The sequence below is a fragment of the Rhinoraja longicauda genome, chromosome 11 (genome assembly GCF_053455715.1).
Source record: "Rhinoraja longicauda isolate Sanriku21f chromosome 11, sRhiLon1.1, whole genome shotgun sequence".
Lineage (NCBI taxonomy): Eukaryota > Metazoa > Chordata > Chondrichthyes > Rajiformes > Arhynchobatidae > Rhinoraja > Rhinoraja longicauda.
In genome coordinates this window covers 35,238,178-35,255,311 of record NC_135963.1, presented here as the reverse complement: position 1 = coordinate 35,255,311, position 17,134 = coordinate 35,238,178, and the positions used below count along the sequence as shown (strand labels likewise).

The window sequence follows — 17,134 nt, the reverse complement described above, 5'->3', positions numbered from 1 at the left end:
AGCAGTCAGACAGCATCTCTGGAGAAAAAACGGAATAGGTGAATTGAGCTACTGGAATGTTATTGGCAAATGTGCAATACATCCCCACGCCATGCACAGCGCCGGAGCTGAACCGTGCAAAGGTCCTTATGACCACTGATAACATTATTATTTGCGTTGTGCACATGATCTACTCTGGGCGGGATTGTGGTGTTTGAGGCTCGCCCCTCCCTCCCTCTAAGTGCTCTGCACGTACATACACACACACACACACACAGTGTTGTTTCACTTGGCATTGAGAGCTGCTTGGACATGCTGCCGCGCTGGGATGCGGCGGTGTTGGTGACAGCGGTGATCTGCTTCCTTCCAGCGGCGTCCGGCACTGGACTTTACTCGCCGACCGACCAGGTCGCCATCCTCAACTATGCCAACCTGGACGGGAACCTGTACAACTCCAGCAGAGCCTGGGTGGTGGAGTTCTACGCCTCTTGGTGCGGGCACTGCATTAACTTCGCCCCGGTGTGGAGAGCGCTGGCCAGTGATATCAAAGGTTTGCACCGCGATTTAGAAAACAAATCTAACCCGTATGTGTGTGTGTGTGTGTGTGTGTATGAGGCAACTAAACTTCCCCAGTGTGAGGCTACTTCTGGATCCCTGCTTGAGCTGTGGAGCCAGCCAGGTGCGAGCTCTGTCTGAAGACAAGGGTCCCAACGTGAAACATCACCTCCAGACACGACACAAAAAGCTGGAGCAACTCAGCGGGTCAGACAGCATCTCTGGAGAAGGGGAACCGGTAACGTTTCGGGTCGAGAGACCCTTCAGACTGAGAGGGGAACGGGAAACGAGAGATGTGGTCGGCGTGGGAGAGAGCCACAGAGATACCATTGCCTGTTCACCCCCCTCCTCGGATGCTGCCTGTCTCGCTGAGTTCCATCAAGTGCAACTTGGGTACCCTCTACACCAACCCCCTTCCCTCTCCCCCATCTTCCCACTGCTTCCCCACCCCAACCCCCTCCCCTCCCCACGTTCCCCTACTCTGCTAAAACTCCATACCCCTCCCCTCCCCAACCTGTAAGATCTTCAGAGCCTTTACTTTAAGTTTTTAAGTGGTGGCTTTTAGAGTCGCTGCCTGACAGTTCGATCCTGACCTCGGATACTGTCTTCACAGAGTCTGCACGTTCTCCCAGGGTTTCCTCCAGGTGCTACGGTTTCTCCCCCTCCCCCCCCCCCCCCCACCCCCACCCCCACCCCCACCCCCACCCCCACCCCCACCCCCACAACCCCCACCCTCCCCCCACAACCCCCACCCTCCCCCCACAACCCCCACCCTCCCCCCACAACCCCCACCCTCCCCCCACAACCCCCACCCTCCCACCACATCCCCCACCCTCCCACCACATCCCCCAAATGTCCAGGTTATTTGCCCTTGTATAATTACCGCTACTGTGGAGGGAGTGGATGACCAAATGGGATAACGTAGAACTAGTTTAAATGGGTGATCTACCGTCGGCATAGACTCGGTGGGCTGATGGGCCTGTTTCCATGCAGGTGCTGGTTAATGCACAAAAGGACAGATGGCTGCAAAGTGCTGGAGTAAGCCTATCTATCTATGTCCTCCAGAGATGCCGTCTCTGAGTTACTCCAGCACTTTACGTCCTGTTTCCGTGCTGTAAGTCTAAGCTAAACCAAACCCAATAAGTTGGGCAGCATCTGTGCAGGGAAATGGATAGAACCGTTACTTTCAAGTTTTGTCAGGTTTCACTGGTGTTTGTTGTTACCCCTGTCCTTACTGATGTCCACCGTAGCTTTTTAGTTGTTGACTTACTCTTGAAGGAAGGCGGTGGCCTGAGGCCTGTAGCAGCCTGTGACTTGCCTGGAACTGGCACTTCCCATAAGAGCTAGAGTGTGGTCTTTGAAAATGGCACCAACACATGGTGTCTCTTGGTGTAGGCTCAGTAGACTATTTATGTGCACTATTTCTGGGGTATGGCAGTACTCTCCATTGGACTGTTTGTATGAAAAATAATTTCACTGTGCTAGCACTGAGCACATGTGAGAATAAAAGTGCCAGTGAACCATTGACTAGTCATGCTGACCAATGACAGATTGACCTAACAGTGTATTTGCACCACACTGTGGCCATAGGGGAAAGGGATAAAATAAAATGTAACGTCAGAGGCTGGGATAACTTTCAGAGATGAACTCTCGAGGGATGTCCAATTATTGTTATTTCAGGAGAGGTTGGGGAGGAAGAGAGGAAATGGTACTCAATTTCCAGTGACTAAGCAACACTGCAAGATGTGAGCACCATTGGGATTTTGCTGCCTTGCTCCTGTGCATCAAAGCCAACACAATAACATCGACTGTTTCAGAGGCTGATAGAACAACAACTGTTGTAATAACAGCAGCAAAAACTCATTAGTTGCGCTAGCATTGCCCAGAAAGGTCTACATTGTGATGCCTCAACAGTCACCTAGAGCCATTGGTCAAGAGAGTCTGAGAGATAGTTTAGAGATACAGAATGGAACTATGCCCTTTGGCCCACCGAGTCCACACCAACTTTCGATCACCCGTTCACACGAGTTCTATCCTAAGCACCAGGAACAATTTACAGACGCCAATTAACCTACACGTCTTTGAAATGTGGGAAGAAACTGGAGAAAGCCAACGCCGTCACAGAGAGAACATACAAACTCCATACAGACAGCACCTGTAGTCAGGATTGAACCCGGGTCTCTGGAGATGTAAGGCAGCAACTCCACTGCTGCGCCAGTGTGATTAATTGTCTTATGTACTGACATTGGAACACAACTAGTACAAAACCTTTGTAGTCCTTAATGCAACCAAGACAGTCAATAGAGATTCATATGTATTGAAAAGTACCTGCAGATGCTGGTTTATTTCAATGATAGACACAAATGCTAGAATAACTCATCAAGTACATAGTGGAGGTTTGTGTTGTGCAGTGCTCAAGAGCCTGCTGGTTGTTAGAGAGAGGCTATTCTTGAACCTGGTGGACACGGTTTTCAGACCCTTATACTTTCTACCTGATGGCAGGAGTGAAATGAGAGGGTGGCCAGGTATTGGCTGCCTTATTGAGGCAGCGTCTCTTGTAGTTCCCTTCTGTATTGGAGAGGTCAATACCTGTGATGGACTGGGCTTTGTCTACCACTCTTTGTAGCCTCTTTTGTTCCTGGCCATTCAAGTTGCTGAACCAGGCCATGATGCAACCAGTCATTGTGCTCTACTGTACATCTGCCGAAGTTCAAGAGAGTATTCATTAAGCAGAGTGCATGCAGATTCTGAGTTTACATTTCTGTTCATTGGAAGTTTGGATGTTAAATGATCAACAGATAACACTACGATAAAAGCAGAGTTGTGCTGGAAGTTCTACTTAACAGAGAAATGCTCCATTATGACCGACTGTATAATAAGGTAGTAACCTGGTTCAAAGAGTGCATCGAATGAAGACACGCGTGAGTGAATCTGTCAAAGACCACCAAGACATGAGTACAAAGTGGTGCTGTTGAGTTTTCTCAAGCTGTGGGAGGGAAGAAGGGTAACTGAGAGCTCCCTTTAATCGCCTGAGAATTTTAGGAATGTAAATCAATGGTTTTAACACCTTGTGAATGAAACGCCAACATATCTTGTGGTATCTTGAGCAAAAGACGAAGTGCTGGAGCAACTCAGCGGGTCATGCAACAACTGTGGATGGAAAGGGATGAACGTCAGGTGAGAGGAATGGTTGACAATGGTTTGGATTTAGTTTTGTGTAGAGATATAGAGTACAAGCAGGCCCTTCAGCCCACTGAGCTCAGGCCCACCATAGATCACCTGTATCCCGGTTTCTTATCTGACACTTGAGGGACAAATTACAGTAACCAAATAACCTGCAAACCTGTACGTCTTTGGAATGTGGGAGGAAACTGGAGCACCCGGAGAAAACCCACACGGTCACAGGGAAAAAGTACAAATTCTGCACAGGTGGTACCCGTGGTCAGGAATGAACTCGGGACGCTCTTGCTTTGAGGCAGCAGCTCTACCGCTGCACCATTGAGTCGTGGTGCATAGATGGGTGGAGATGGTGACAAAGGCTAGAGAGATAAGGAAAGAGGAGGAGTGAAATGTAAATCCGTAGGGAGGAATATAGGTGGAAGGGTACGATGAGGAGGGGAAAGAAGGGGGCGTAGAAGGGAAATACGGGAATTGGGGGGTGAGAGATAAGTGTACAGGGAATGGAGCATGTGACGTGGGTGGTGGAATCATTTGTTAGATAGGAACTCTGAGCCCTGTCCATTATATATATCCACTGAAGGAACAGGATTCAGTTTGTGTGTTGCATTTGTGCATCCTACAGAAACGGGAAGTGAACTCTAGGCATAGACAGATGTGCTCAGGTTCTGGAGTTGGAATTTAGTCGACCACTTTGTAATCAGAGACCAGAAAGGAACAGGATTTTTTATGGATCTGGTACAACCTTCATAACCTTGGGGCATCTGAATACTTTTGAGTTGCAGTCACGGTTTTGTGCCTGATGATATCTTGGACAAATTGTTCTCAACATGGTCTGCTAAACATGAAATAATTTAGATTTTAATGGCCACACACTTTGCCTTGAGCCTGTGCATCAGTTAGTGAGATCGGGACTGATTCTGTCTCGTAAGTTTACTGTCTAATTCCCATGTAAATATATGAATTAGAAGCAGGAGTTGGCCCCTGGAATCTACTCCACCATTCAGTGAGATTGTGGCTGATTACAAGAAAGATGTCGTTAAGCTCGAAAGGGTGCAGAAAACATTTACAAGGAAGTTGCCAGGACACGAGGGCCTGAGCTGTAGGGAGAGGTTGAGCAGGTTAGGACTCCATTCCTTGGTGTGCAGAAGGATGAGGGGTGATCTTATAGAGGATTACAAGATCATGAGAGGAATAGATAGGGTGAATGCACAGTCTTTTACCCAGGATAAGGGAATTGAGAACCCAAGGACATGGGTTTGTGAATGGGGAAAGAATTAATAGAAGGGATTTAATAGGAACCTGAGGGTATCCATCTACACTGGTCCCACCTGCCTATATTTTGCCCATATCCCTCTAAATGTATCATTTCTATGTACCTGTCCAAATGTTTCTTAAACGTTGCGATAGTCCCTGCCGCAACTACCTCAAAAAACCCAAACCTTTTTTTACACGAAGGGTGTATGGAATGAGCTGCCGAAGGAAGTAGTTTAGGCAGGGACTATCACAGCATTTAAGAACCCATTTAGACAGGTTAACATGGATAGAATAGGTTTAGTGGTATATGGGCCAAATGCAGGCAGGTGGGACACGCCAAATGGGGCATGTTGGTTGCAGGAGCAAATTGGGCCAAAGGGCCTGTTTCCACACTATGACTATCTGATTGTAACTTCAATTCTGTATTGCCATCTACCCCCTGTAACCTCCCGCCTCTCAGCCTATCAAGAATATTGTTTCTGCCTTAAAATAGTCAACTGTGGAGAAAGAGAAATCAAGCCCTCTGACTGTATCTTAATTGGGGAGTCCTTTCAATTCCCTTTATTTAAAAAAAATCCGTCCATCTCTGAAAGTGTGCAACAATTGACCATCCACAGTTCTATCGAACTAAGTTCCAAAGGTTGAAGTGAAGTTTTCTTCTTATCTTATATACTAAAACTCTTTGTTTGTTTGTTTTTGTTAGTTTTAAACTCTCTGTTCCCAGTAAACAGCTTCTTGGCATTTACCTTGCACTGGAATCTTGAATATCTCAGTAACATCACATCTCAGTCTTTTAAACTCTCCTCAACAGATAAAGCTCTATTCCCAAGAATTGATCAGCAAATTAACACAGCAACTGTTAAGCCAGCGACCATTTTGCAACAACCATCAGGCTATTGAACACTACGAACTCCAAACTACAAACTGCCTTCATCGCACTAGGGAATTATCCACCTTAAAAGTATCCATTGGATATTTCCTCCTCAGCTGTCTGTGGAATTAGATACAATTCTGGAGTGTATAATGAATAACTATTTAACTCTACTACTTTGGCTCATATTTAAATAAAATTTGCAATCTGTTCCAAATATGCAAACCCATCACAACTGAATGAAATATCGATGGAAAAGATCATCTATCTTATTGCAAGTGGATTATTCAAAATCTTTGAATTGACCACAAGTTTAAAGGGATATGTGCTAAAAGCAGGCGTGGGACTAATGTAGATAGGACAAGTTGGTCGGTATGGGCCAAGTTGGGCCAAAGGGTTAGTTTCCAGACTGTATGACTCTATTTACTGATTGAGACACCTTTCAAGGTCATAATTTGTTACTTAATGGTTGAGGTGATGATCACCTATCTCACTATGCAAAGGACAGCCAGTGTTTCATAGAGATTTACACAGGTCATGGATGCGTACAGCACAGGAACAGGCCCTTCGGCCCACAATATCCATGCCGAACATTGATGTCAGTCGAAAATGATTTATTCCTGTATGTGATCCATATCCCAATAGATCCATGTAGATTTCAAGTAAAGAGAGAACAACAAAAACAATTTAGTCCTGAACCACAATTATTCAGACAGTAATGCAACCTGACATGTATAGCAATAATCCACTCAATAAATAGTAGCTGGGAACCTAACTAATACTGCATAACCCCCAAAGTTTTGCATCATGAATGCAGCTGAAAAGTGGTTGTAGCAACTCGCGACTTTGTCATACTAAGAGCATTTAACTCATTGTGTTATGTTTTGTTTGGGACAACAAAGTGGCACAGCGGTAGAGTTGCTGCCTCCCAGTGCCCGAGACCCGGGTTTGATCCTGACTGCGGGTTCTGTTTGTATGGAGTTTGTACGTTCTCCCTCCGATTGTGTGGGTTTTCTCCGGGTCCTCTGGTTTCCTCCCACATTCCAAAGACGTGCAGGTTTGTGGGTTAATTGGCTTCTGTGAATTGTCCCTAGTGTGTAGGATAGAACTAGTGCGTGGGTGATCATTGGTCAGCATGGACTCGATGGGCCAAAGGGCCTGTTTCCATGCTGTATCTCTAAACTCTAAACTAAACTATGACTGGCCTCTATTTGCTTAATTAGCAGAGCTCCACCAGGTAGGATATAAACATAAAACTTCTCTTGATCTAGTTTGTTTGTGCCAGAAAATGCTGAACCAGTAGTTTCATACTTGTTGACCTCTTTCAGAAGAAACAGGTAAACTCTTGTGCATGACTTCATCTGCAAGCAAATCATGTTATAAATCCAATGAACAAGATGACCATCTGCCCAAAATGTGCCATTGTTTACTGGCATGTCGCAAGACAAAAGGAGCCGATGGGTGCTACAGACAGTTCCTGGAATAAGGCCTGCCTCATTTTAAACTACCTGGATAAGGAGTATTAGCTACAAGGAGAAGTTGGATAAACTCGGAGTGTTTTCTCTAGAACGTTGGAGGCTGAGGGGGAGACCTGATAGATGTTTATAAAATGATGATGTGATAGATGGTCAGACCCTTTTCCCCAGGGTGGAAATGTAAAAGACAAGATGGCCATAGCTTTAATGTGGGGTGGGAGGGGGGTGGGGCGGGTGAGATGGGGGGCTCATTTGATGGAGATGTGCGGGGCAGGTTTCTTATACAGAGAGTGGAGGGTGCCTGCAACGTGTTGGCGGGGGCGGTGGTGGAGGTAGCTCTAATTGTGATGTTTACGAGACTTTTGGATAGATACATGGTTATGGGTCATGAGCAGGCAGATGAAACCATTCTGATGAAGGGTCCCAACTCAAAATATCACCTATCCATGTTCTTCACAGATGCTGCCTGACCCGTTGAGTTACTTCAGCAGTTTGTGTCCAGATGAGATTAGTTTGTCTTGGCATCATGTTTGGCGTACACACTGCGATCCAAAGGGCGTGTTCTTGTGCTGTACTGCTCGATGTTCTATGTACTGAAAGTAAAATAGCACTATCTTTCTACCTCAAAAAACCCAAACCTTTTTTTACACGAAGGGTGGTGGGTATATGGAATGAGCTGCCGAAGGAGGTAGTTTAGGCAGGTACTAATACAACAGCATTTAAGAACCCATTTAGACAGGTTTACATGGATAGAATAGGTTTAGTGGTATATGGGCCAAATGCAGGCAGGTGGGACATGCCAGATGGTGCATGTTGGTTGACAGGAGCAAAGGGCCTGTTTCTACACTATGACTATCTGATTGTAACTTCAATTCTGTATTGCCATCTACCCCCTGTAACCTCCCGCCTCTCAGACTATCAAGAATATTGTTTCTGCCTTAAAATAGTCAAAGGCTCTGCTTCCACCAACTGTGGAGAAAGAGAGATCAAGCCCTCTGACTGTATCTTAATTGGGGAGTCCTTTCAATTCCCTTTATTTAAAAAAATCCGTCCATCTTTGAAAGTGTGCAACAATTGACCATCCACAGTTCTATCGAACTAAGTTCCAAAGGTTGAAGTGAAGTTTTTTTCTTATCTTATATACTAAAACTCTTTGTTTGTTTGTTTTTGTTAGTTTTAAACTCTCTGTTCCCAGTAAACAGCTTCTTGGCGTTTACCTTGCACTGGAATCTTGAATATCTCAGTAACATCACATCTCAGTCTTTTAAACTGCAGTGAAAACAGACCAGTCTTACTCAATCTCTCCTCAACAGATAAAGCTCTATTCCCAAGAATCGATCAGCAAATTAACACAGCAACTGTTAAGCCAGCGACCAATTTGCAACAAACATCAGGCTATTGAACACTACGAACTCCAAACTACAAACTGCCTTCATCGCACTAGGGAATTATCCACCTTAAAAATATCCATTGGATATTTCCTCCTCAGCTGTCTGTGGAAATTGGATACAATTCTGGAGTGTATAATGAATAGCTATTTGACTACTTTCGCTCGTATTTAAATAAAATTTGCAATCTGTTCCAAATATGCAAACCCATCACAACTGAATGAAATATCGATGGAAAAGATCATCTATCTTATTGCAAGTGGATTATTCAAAATCTTTGAATTGACCACAAGTTTAAAGGGATATGTGCTAAAAGCAGGCGTGGGACTAATGTAGATAGGACAAGTTGGTCGGTATGGGCAAGTTGGGCCAAAGGGTTAGTTTCCAGACTGTATGACTCTATTTACTGATTGAGACACCTTTCAAGGTCATAATTTGTTACTTAATGGTTGAGGTGATGATCACCTATCTCACTATGCAACGGACAGCCAGTGTTTCATAGAGATTTACACAGGTCATGGATGCGTACAGCACAGGAACAGGCCCTTCGGCCCACAATATCCATGCCGAACATTGATGTCAGTCGAAAATGATTTATTCCTGTATGTGATCCATATCCCAATAGATCCATGTAGATTTCAAGTAAAGAGAGAACAACAAAAACAATTTAGTCCTGAACCACAATTATTCAGACAGTAATGCAACCTGACATATATAGCAATAATCCACTCAATAAATAGTAGCTGGGAACCTAACTAATACTGCATAACCCCCAAAGTTTTGCATCATGAATGCAGCTGAAAAGTGGTTGTAGCAACTCGCGACTTTGTCATACGAAGAGCATTTAACTCATTGTGTTATGTTTTGTTTGGGACAACAAAGTGGCACAGCGGTAGAGTTGCTGCCTCCCAGTGCCCGAGACCCGGGTTTGATCCTGACTGCGGGTTCTGTCTGTATGGAGTTTGTACGTTCTCCCTCCGATTGTGTGGGTTTTCTCCGGGTCCTCTGGTTTCCTCCCACATTCCAAAGACGTGCAGGTTTGTGGGTTAATTGGCTTCTGTGAATTGTCCCTAGTGCGGAGGATAGAACTAGTGCGTGGGTGATCATTGGTCAGCATGGACTCGATGGGCCAAAGGGCCTGTTTCCATGCTGTATCTCTAAACTCTAAACTAAACTATGACTGGCCTCTATTTGCTTAATTAGCAGAGCTCCACCGGGTAGGATATAAACATAAAACTTCTCTTGATCTAGTTTGTTTGTGCCAGAAAATGCTGAACCAGAAGTTTCATACTTGTTGACCTCTTTCAGAAGAAACAGGTAAACTCTTGTGCATGACTTCATCTGCAAGCAAATCATGTTATAAATCCAATGAACAAGATGACCATCTGCCCAAAATGTGCCATTGTTTACTGGCATGTCGCAAGACAAAAGGAGCCGATGGGTGCTACAGACAGTTCCTGGAATAAGGCCTGCCTCATTTTAAACTACCTGGATAAGGAGTATTAGCTACAAGGAGAAGTTGGATAAACTCGGAGTGTTTTCTCTAGAACGTTGGAGGCTGAGGGGGAGACCTGATAGATGTTTATAAAATGATGATGTGATAGATGGTCAGACCCTTTTCCCCAGGGTGGAAATGTAAAAGACAAGATGGCCATAGCTTTAATGTGGGGTGGGAGGGGGGTGGGGCGGGTGAGATGGGGGGCTCATTTGATGGAGATGTGCGGGGCAGGTTTCTTATACAGAGAGTGGAGGGTGCCTGGAACGTGTTGGCGGGGGCGGTGGTGGAGGTAGCTCTAATTGTGATGTTTACGAGACTTTTGGATAGATACATGGTTATGGGTCATGAGCAGGCAGATGAAACCATTCTGATGAAGGGTCCCAACTCAAAATATCACCTATCCATGTTCTTCACAGATGCTGCCTGACCCGTTGAGTTACTTCAGCAGTTTGTGTCCAGATGAGATTAGTTTGTCTTGGCATCATGTTTGGCGTACACACTGCGATCCAAAGGGCATGTTCTTGTGCTGTACTGCTCGATGTTCTATGTACTGAAAGTAAAATAGCACTATCTTTCTACCTCAAAAAACCCAAACCTTTTTTTACACGAAGGGTGGTGGGTATATGGAATGAGCTGCCGAAGGAGGTAGTTTAGGCAGGTACTAATACAACAGCATTTAAGAACCCATTTAGACAGGTTTACATGGATAGAATAGGTTTAGTGGTATATGGGCCAAATGCAGGCAGGTGGGACATGCCAGATGGTGCATGTTGGTTGACAGGAGCAAATTGGGCCAAAGGGCCTGTTTCTACACTATGACTATCTGATTGTAACTTCAATTCTGTATTGCCATCTACCCCCTGTAACCTCCCGCCTCTCAGACTATCAAGAATATTGTTTCTGCCTTAAAATAGTCAAAGGCTCTGGTTCCACCAACTGTGGAGAAAGAGAGATCAAGCCCTCTGACTGTATCTTAATTGGGGAGTCCTTTCAATTCCCTTTATTTAAAAAAATCCGTCCATCTTTGAAAGTGTGCAACAATTGACCATCCACAGTTCTATCGAACTAAGTTCCAAAGGTTGAAGTGAAGTTTTTTTCTTATCTTATATACTAAAACTCTTTGTTTGTTTGTTTTTGTTAGTTTTAAACTCTCTGTTCCCAGTAAACAGCTTCTTGGCGTTTACCTTGCACTGGAATCTTGAATATCTCAGTAACATCACATCTCAGTCTTTTAAACTGCAGTGAAAACAGACCAGTCTTACTCAATCTCTCCGCAACAGATAAAGCTCTATTCCCAAGAATCGATCAGCAAATTAACACAGCAACTGTTAAGCCAGCGACCAATTTGCAACAAACATCAGGCTATTGAACACTACGAACTCCAAACTACAAACTGCCTTCATCGCACTAGGGAATTATCCACCTTAAAAATATCCATTGGATATTTCCTCCTCAGCTGTCTGTGGAAATTGGATACAATTCTGGAGTGTATAATGAATAGCTATTTGACTTCTTTCGCTCGTATTTAAATAAAATTTGCAATCTGTTCCAAATATGCAAACCCATCACAACTGAATTAAATATCGATGGAAAAGATCATCTATCTTATTGCAAGAGTGGATTATTCAAAATCTTTGAATTGACCACAAGTTTAAAGGGATATGTGCTAAAAGCAGGCGTGGGACTAATGTAGATAGGACAAGTTGGTCGGTATGGGCAAGTTGGGCCAAAGGGTTAGTTTCCAGACTGTATGACTCTATTTACTGATTGAGACACCTTTCAAGGTCATAATTTGTTACTTAATGGTTGAGGTGATGATCACCTATCTCACTATGCAACGGACAGCCAGTGTTTCATAGAGATTTACACAGGTCATGGATGCGTACAGCACAGGAACAGGCCCTTCGGCCCACAATATCCATGCCGAACATTGATGTCAGTCGAAAATGATTTATTCCTGTATGTGATCCATATCCCAATAGATCCATGTAGATTTCAAGTAAAGAGAGAACAACAAAAACAATTTAGTCCTGAACCACAATTATTCAGACAGTAATGCAACCTGACATATATAGCAATAATCCACTCAATAAATAGTAGCTGGGAACCTAACTAATACTGCATAACCCCCAAAGTTTTGCATCATGAATGCAGCTGAAAAGTGGTTGTAGCAACTCGCGACTTTGTCATACGAAGAGCATTTAACTCATTGTGTTATGTTTTGTTTGGGACAACAAAGTGGCACAGCGGTAGAGTTGCTGCCTCCCAGTGCCCGAGACCCGGGTTTGATCCTGACTGCGGGTTCTGTCTGTATGGAGTTTGTACGTTCTCCCTCCGATTGTGTGGGTTTTCTCCGGGTCCTCTGGTTTCCTCCCACATTCCAAAGACGTGCAGGTTTGTGGGTTAATTGGCTTCTGTGAATTGTCCCTAGTGCGGAGGATAGAACTAGTGCGTGGGTGATCATTGGTCAGCATGGACTCGATGGGCCAAAGGGCCTGTTTCCATGCTGTATCTCTAAACTCTAAACTAAACTATGACTGGCCTCTATTTGCTTAATTAGCAGAGCTCCACCGGGTAGGATATAAACATAAAACTTCTCTTGATCTAGTTTGTTTGTGCCAGAAAATGCTGAACCAGAAGTTTCATACTTGTTGACCTCTTTCAGAAGAAACAGGTAAACTCTTGTGCATGACTTCATCTGCAAGCAAATCATGTTATAAATCCAATGAACAAGATGACCATCTGCCCAAAATGTGCCATTGTTTACTGGCATGTCGCAAGACAAAAGGAGCCGATGGGTGCTACAGACAGTTCCTGGAATAAGGCCTGCCTCATTTTAAACTACCTGGATAAGGAGTATTAGCTACAAGGAGAAGTTGGATAAACTCGGAGTGTTTTCTCTAGAACGTTGGAGGCTGAGGGGGAGACCTGATAGATGTTTATAAAATGATGATGTGATAGATGGTCAGACCCTTTTCCCCAGGGTGGAAATGTAAAAGACAAGATGGCCATAGCTTTAATGTGGGGTGGGAGGGGGTGGGGCGGATGAGATGGGGGGCTCATTTGATGGAGATGTGCGGGGCAGGTTTCTTATACAGAGAGTGGAGGGTGCCTGGAACGTGTTGGCGGGGCGGGGGCGGTGGTGGAGGTAGCTCTAATTGTAATGTTTACGAGACTTTTGGATAGATACATGGTTATGGGTCATGAGCAGGCAGATGAAACCATTCTGATGAAGGGTCCCAACTCAAAATATCACCTATCCATGTTCTTCACAGATGCTGCCTGACCCGTTGAGTTACTTCAGCAGTTTGTGTCCAGATGAGATTAGTTTGTCTTGGCATCATGTTTGGCGTACACACTGCGATCCAAAGGGCATGTTCTTGTGCTGTACTGCTCGATGTTCTATGTACTGAAAGTAAAATAGCACTATCTTTCTACCTCAAAAAACCCAAACCTTTTTTTACACGAAGGGTGGTGGGTGTATGGAATGAGCTGCCGAAGGAGGTAGTAGGCAGGTACTAATACAACAGCATTTAAGAACCCATTTAGACAGGTTTACATGGATAGAATAGGTTTAGTGGTATATGGGCCAAATGCAGGCAGGTGGGACATGCCAGATGGTGCATGTTGGTTGACAGGAGCAAATTGGGCCAAAGGGCCTGTTTCCACACTATGACTATCTGATTGTAACTTCAATTCTGTATTGCCATCTAATACTTAAAATAGCCTTAAAATAGTCAAAGGCTCTGCTTCCACCAACTGTGGAGAAAGAGAGATCAAGCCCTCTGACTGTATCTTAATTGGGGAGTCCTTTCAATTCCCTTTATTTAAAAAAATCCGTCCATCTTTGAAAGTGTGCAACAATTGACCATCCACAGTTCTATCGAACTAAGTTCCAAAGGTTGAAGTGAAGTTTTTTTCTTATCTTATATACTAAAACTCTTTGTTTGTTTGTTTTTGTTAGTTTTAAACTCTCTGTTCCCAGTAAACAGTTTCTTGGCGTTTACCTTGCACTGGAATCTTGAATATCTCAGTAACATCACATCTCAGTCTTTTAAACTGCAGTGAAAACAGACCAGTCTTACTCAATCTCTCCGCAACAGATAAAGCTCTATTCCCAAGAATCGATCAGCAAATTAACACAGCAACTGTTAAGCCAGCGACCAATTTGCAACAAACATCAGGCTATTGAACACTACGAACTCCAAACTACAAACTGCCTTCATCGCACTAGGGAATTATCCACCTTAAAAATATCCATTGGATATTTCCTCCTCAGCTGTCTGTGGAAATTGGATACAATTCTGGAGTGTATAATGAATAGCTATTTGACTTCTTTCGCTCGTATTTAAATAAAATTTGCAATCTGTTCCAAATATGCAAACCCATCACAACTGAATTAAATATCGATGGAAAAGATCATCTATCTTATTGCAAGAGTGGATTATTCAAAATCTTTGAATTGACCACAAGTTTAAAGGGATATGTGCTAAAAGCAGGCGTGGGACTAATGTAGATAGGACAAGTTGGTCGGTATGGGCAAGTTGGGCCAAAGATGTACAAACACTGCAGTGTATACTGAGGTTATAGGTTGTAATTGATGTCAGCATTGGGAGCACGATCTTGATAATTATTGCCCAGAGATTAAGTAAATTTAGGTCAAGATAGACACAAAATGCTGGAGTAACTCAGTGGGTCAGGCAACATAGACAATAGGTGCAGGAGTCGGCCATTCAGCCCTTCGAATCTGGAGAAAATAATAGGTGGCGTTTCAGGTCGAGACCCTTCATCAGACTGAGAGTCAGGCGAGAGAGAAACTAGAGGTCTGAAAAGGTACAGAATAAATCAAAGCCGGCACCTCACAGTCTGAAAAACGGTCTCGACCTGAAACGACGCACATCCTTTTTCTCCAGAGATGCTGCCTGACCCGCTGAGTTACTCCAGCATTTTGTATCTTATCCGTGTAAGCCAGTCTGTGCAGTTCCCGCAATTCAAATGAGGTCAAATCGAGTTTATTGCCATCTGCACAAGTACCAAGAAAACTTTGTTTGCAGTATCACAGGCACATCGACTCAGATACATATACCAAAATGAATTATACATAAATTGCCCATAACGCTACTGAAAGAAAGAAGACTGTGTAAAAGAAACAAGTCATTTGTGCAAAAATGTAAACAAAAACAAGTCCATGGTAGTGCAAGAGGTTAGCTGTTGGGTCGAGACCCTTTTTCATATCATATCATATATATACCACCGGAAACAGGTCTTTTCGGCCCTCCAAGTCCGTGCCGCCCAGTGATCCCCGTACATTAACACTATCCTACTCCCACTAGGGACAATTTTTTACATTTACCCAGCCAATTAACCTACATACCTGTACGTCTTTGGAGTGTGGGAGGAAACCGAAGATCTCGGAGAAAACCCACGCAGGTCACGGGGAGAACGTACAAACTCCTTACAGTGCAGCACCCGTAGTCAGGATCGAACCTGAGTCTCCGGCGCTGCATTCGCTGTAAAGCAGCAACTCTACCGCTGCGCTACCGTGCCGCTCGGTATGTCAGGGGAGGGGGCGGGACAAAGGTAGAATGTAGTTGGAGACAGTAAGACTGGGAAGGGGGAGGGGATAGAGAGAGAAAGCATGGGCTATCTGACGTTGGAGAAGTCAATGTTCATACCGCTGGGGTGTAAACTACCCAAACGAAATATGAAGTGCTGTTCCTCCAATTTGCACTGGGCCTCACTCTGACAATGGAGGAGCCCCAGGACAGAAAGGTCAGCTTGGGAATGGGAGGGGGAGTTGAAGTGTTGAGCCACTGAGAGATCAGGTAGTTTAAGACGGACTGAGCGCAGGTGTTCAGCGACATGATCGCCGACCCTGAGCTTGGTCTCACCGATGTAGAGAAGTTGACACCTGGAACAACGGATACAGTAGATGAGGTTGGAGGATGTGCAAGTGAACCTCTGCCTCACCTGGAGAGACTGTTTGAATCCTTGGATGAAGTCGAGGGGGGAGGTAAAGGGACACATGTTGCATCTCCTGCGGTGCAGGGGAAAGTACCTGGGACAGGTTGGTTTGGGTGGGAAGGGACAAGTTGATCAGGGAGTTATGGAGAGAGCAGTCTCTGCGGAAAGCAGAAAGGTGTGGAGATGGGAAGATGTGGCCAGTAGTGGGATCCCGTTGGTGGCGGAAATGTTGGAGGATTATATACTGTATGTGACGGCTGATGGGGTGGAAGGTGAGGACAAGGAGGACTCTGTCCTTGTTACGAATGGGGGGAGGGGGAGCAAGAGCGGAGCTGCGGGATATACAGGAGACCCTAGTGAGGGCCTCAACTGTAATGGAAGAGGGGATCCCCATCTCCTAAAGAATGAGGACATCTCAGATGCCTGATATGGAAACCTCATCTGGGTGCAAATGCGGCAAAGATGGAGGAATTGGGAGTAGGGGAAGCAGGTTGGGAAGAAGTGCAATCAAGATAGCTATGGGAGTCAGTAGGTTTGTAGTAAATGTCAGTCAATAGTCTGTTTCCTGTGATGGAGATGGTGAGATCCAGAAATGGTAGGGAGATGTCGGAGATGGTCCAAGTAAATTTGAGAGCACGATGCAAATTAGTAGTGAAGTTGATGAAGTCAATGAGTTCTGCATGGGTGCAGGATGTAGCACCAATGCAGTTGTCAATGTAGCAGAGGTACAGTTCGGGGATAGGGCTAGTGTGCGCCTGGAACAGGGATTGTTCGACGTACCCTACAAAGAGGCAGGCACAGTTAGGGCCCATGTGAGTGCCCATAGCTATGCCTTGGATTTGGAGGAAGTGGGAGGAGTCGAAGGAGAAGTTGTTGAGGGTAAGGACCAGCTCTGCTAGGCGGAGGAGAGTATTGGTAGATGGAAATTGGCTGGTTCTGTGGTAGAGGAAGAAACGGAGGGCTTTAAGAC

General features: G+C 44.8%; 1 protein-coding gene across 3 annotated transcripts in view; it reads left to right on the top strand.

Moving 5' to 3' along the window:
* Positions 1-237: 237 nt before the first annotated feature.
* Positions 238-17,134, top strand: part of qsox1 (quiescin Q6 sulfhydryl oxidase 1) — a 72,631-nt gene continuing 55,734 nt past the window's right edge. For all 3 annotated transcript variants that reach the window (XR_013547790.1, XR_013547791.1, XM_078407394.1), the window contains exon 1: positions 238-529. Coding sequence is in view for 1 of the 3 variants with exons in the window: in XM_078407394.1 (XP_078263520.1) it covers positions 292-529 (238 nt within the window). In the remaining 2 variants the exon portion in view is untranslated. The remainder of the gene's footprint in view (positions 530-17,134) is intronic.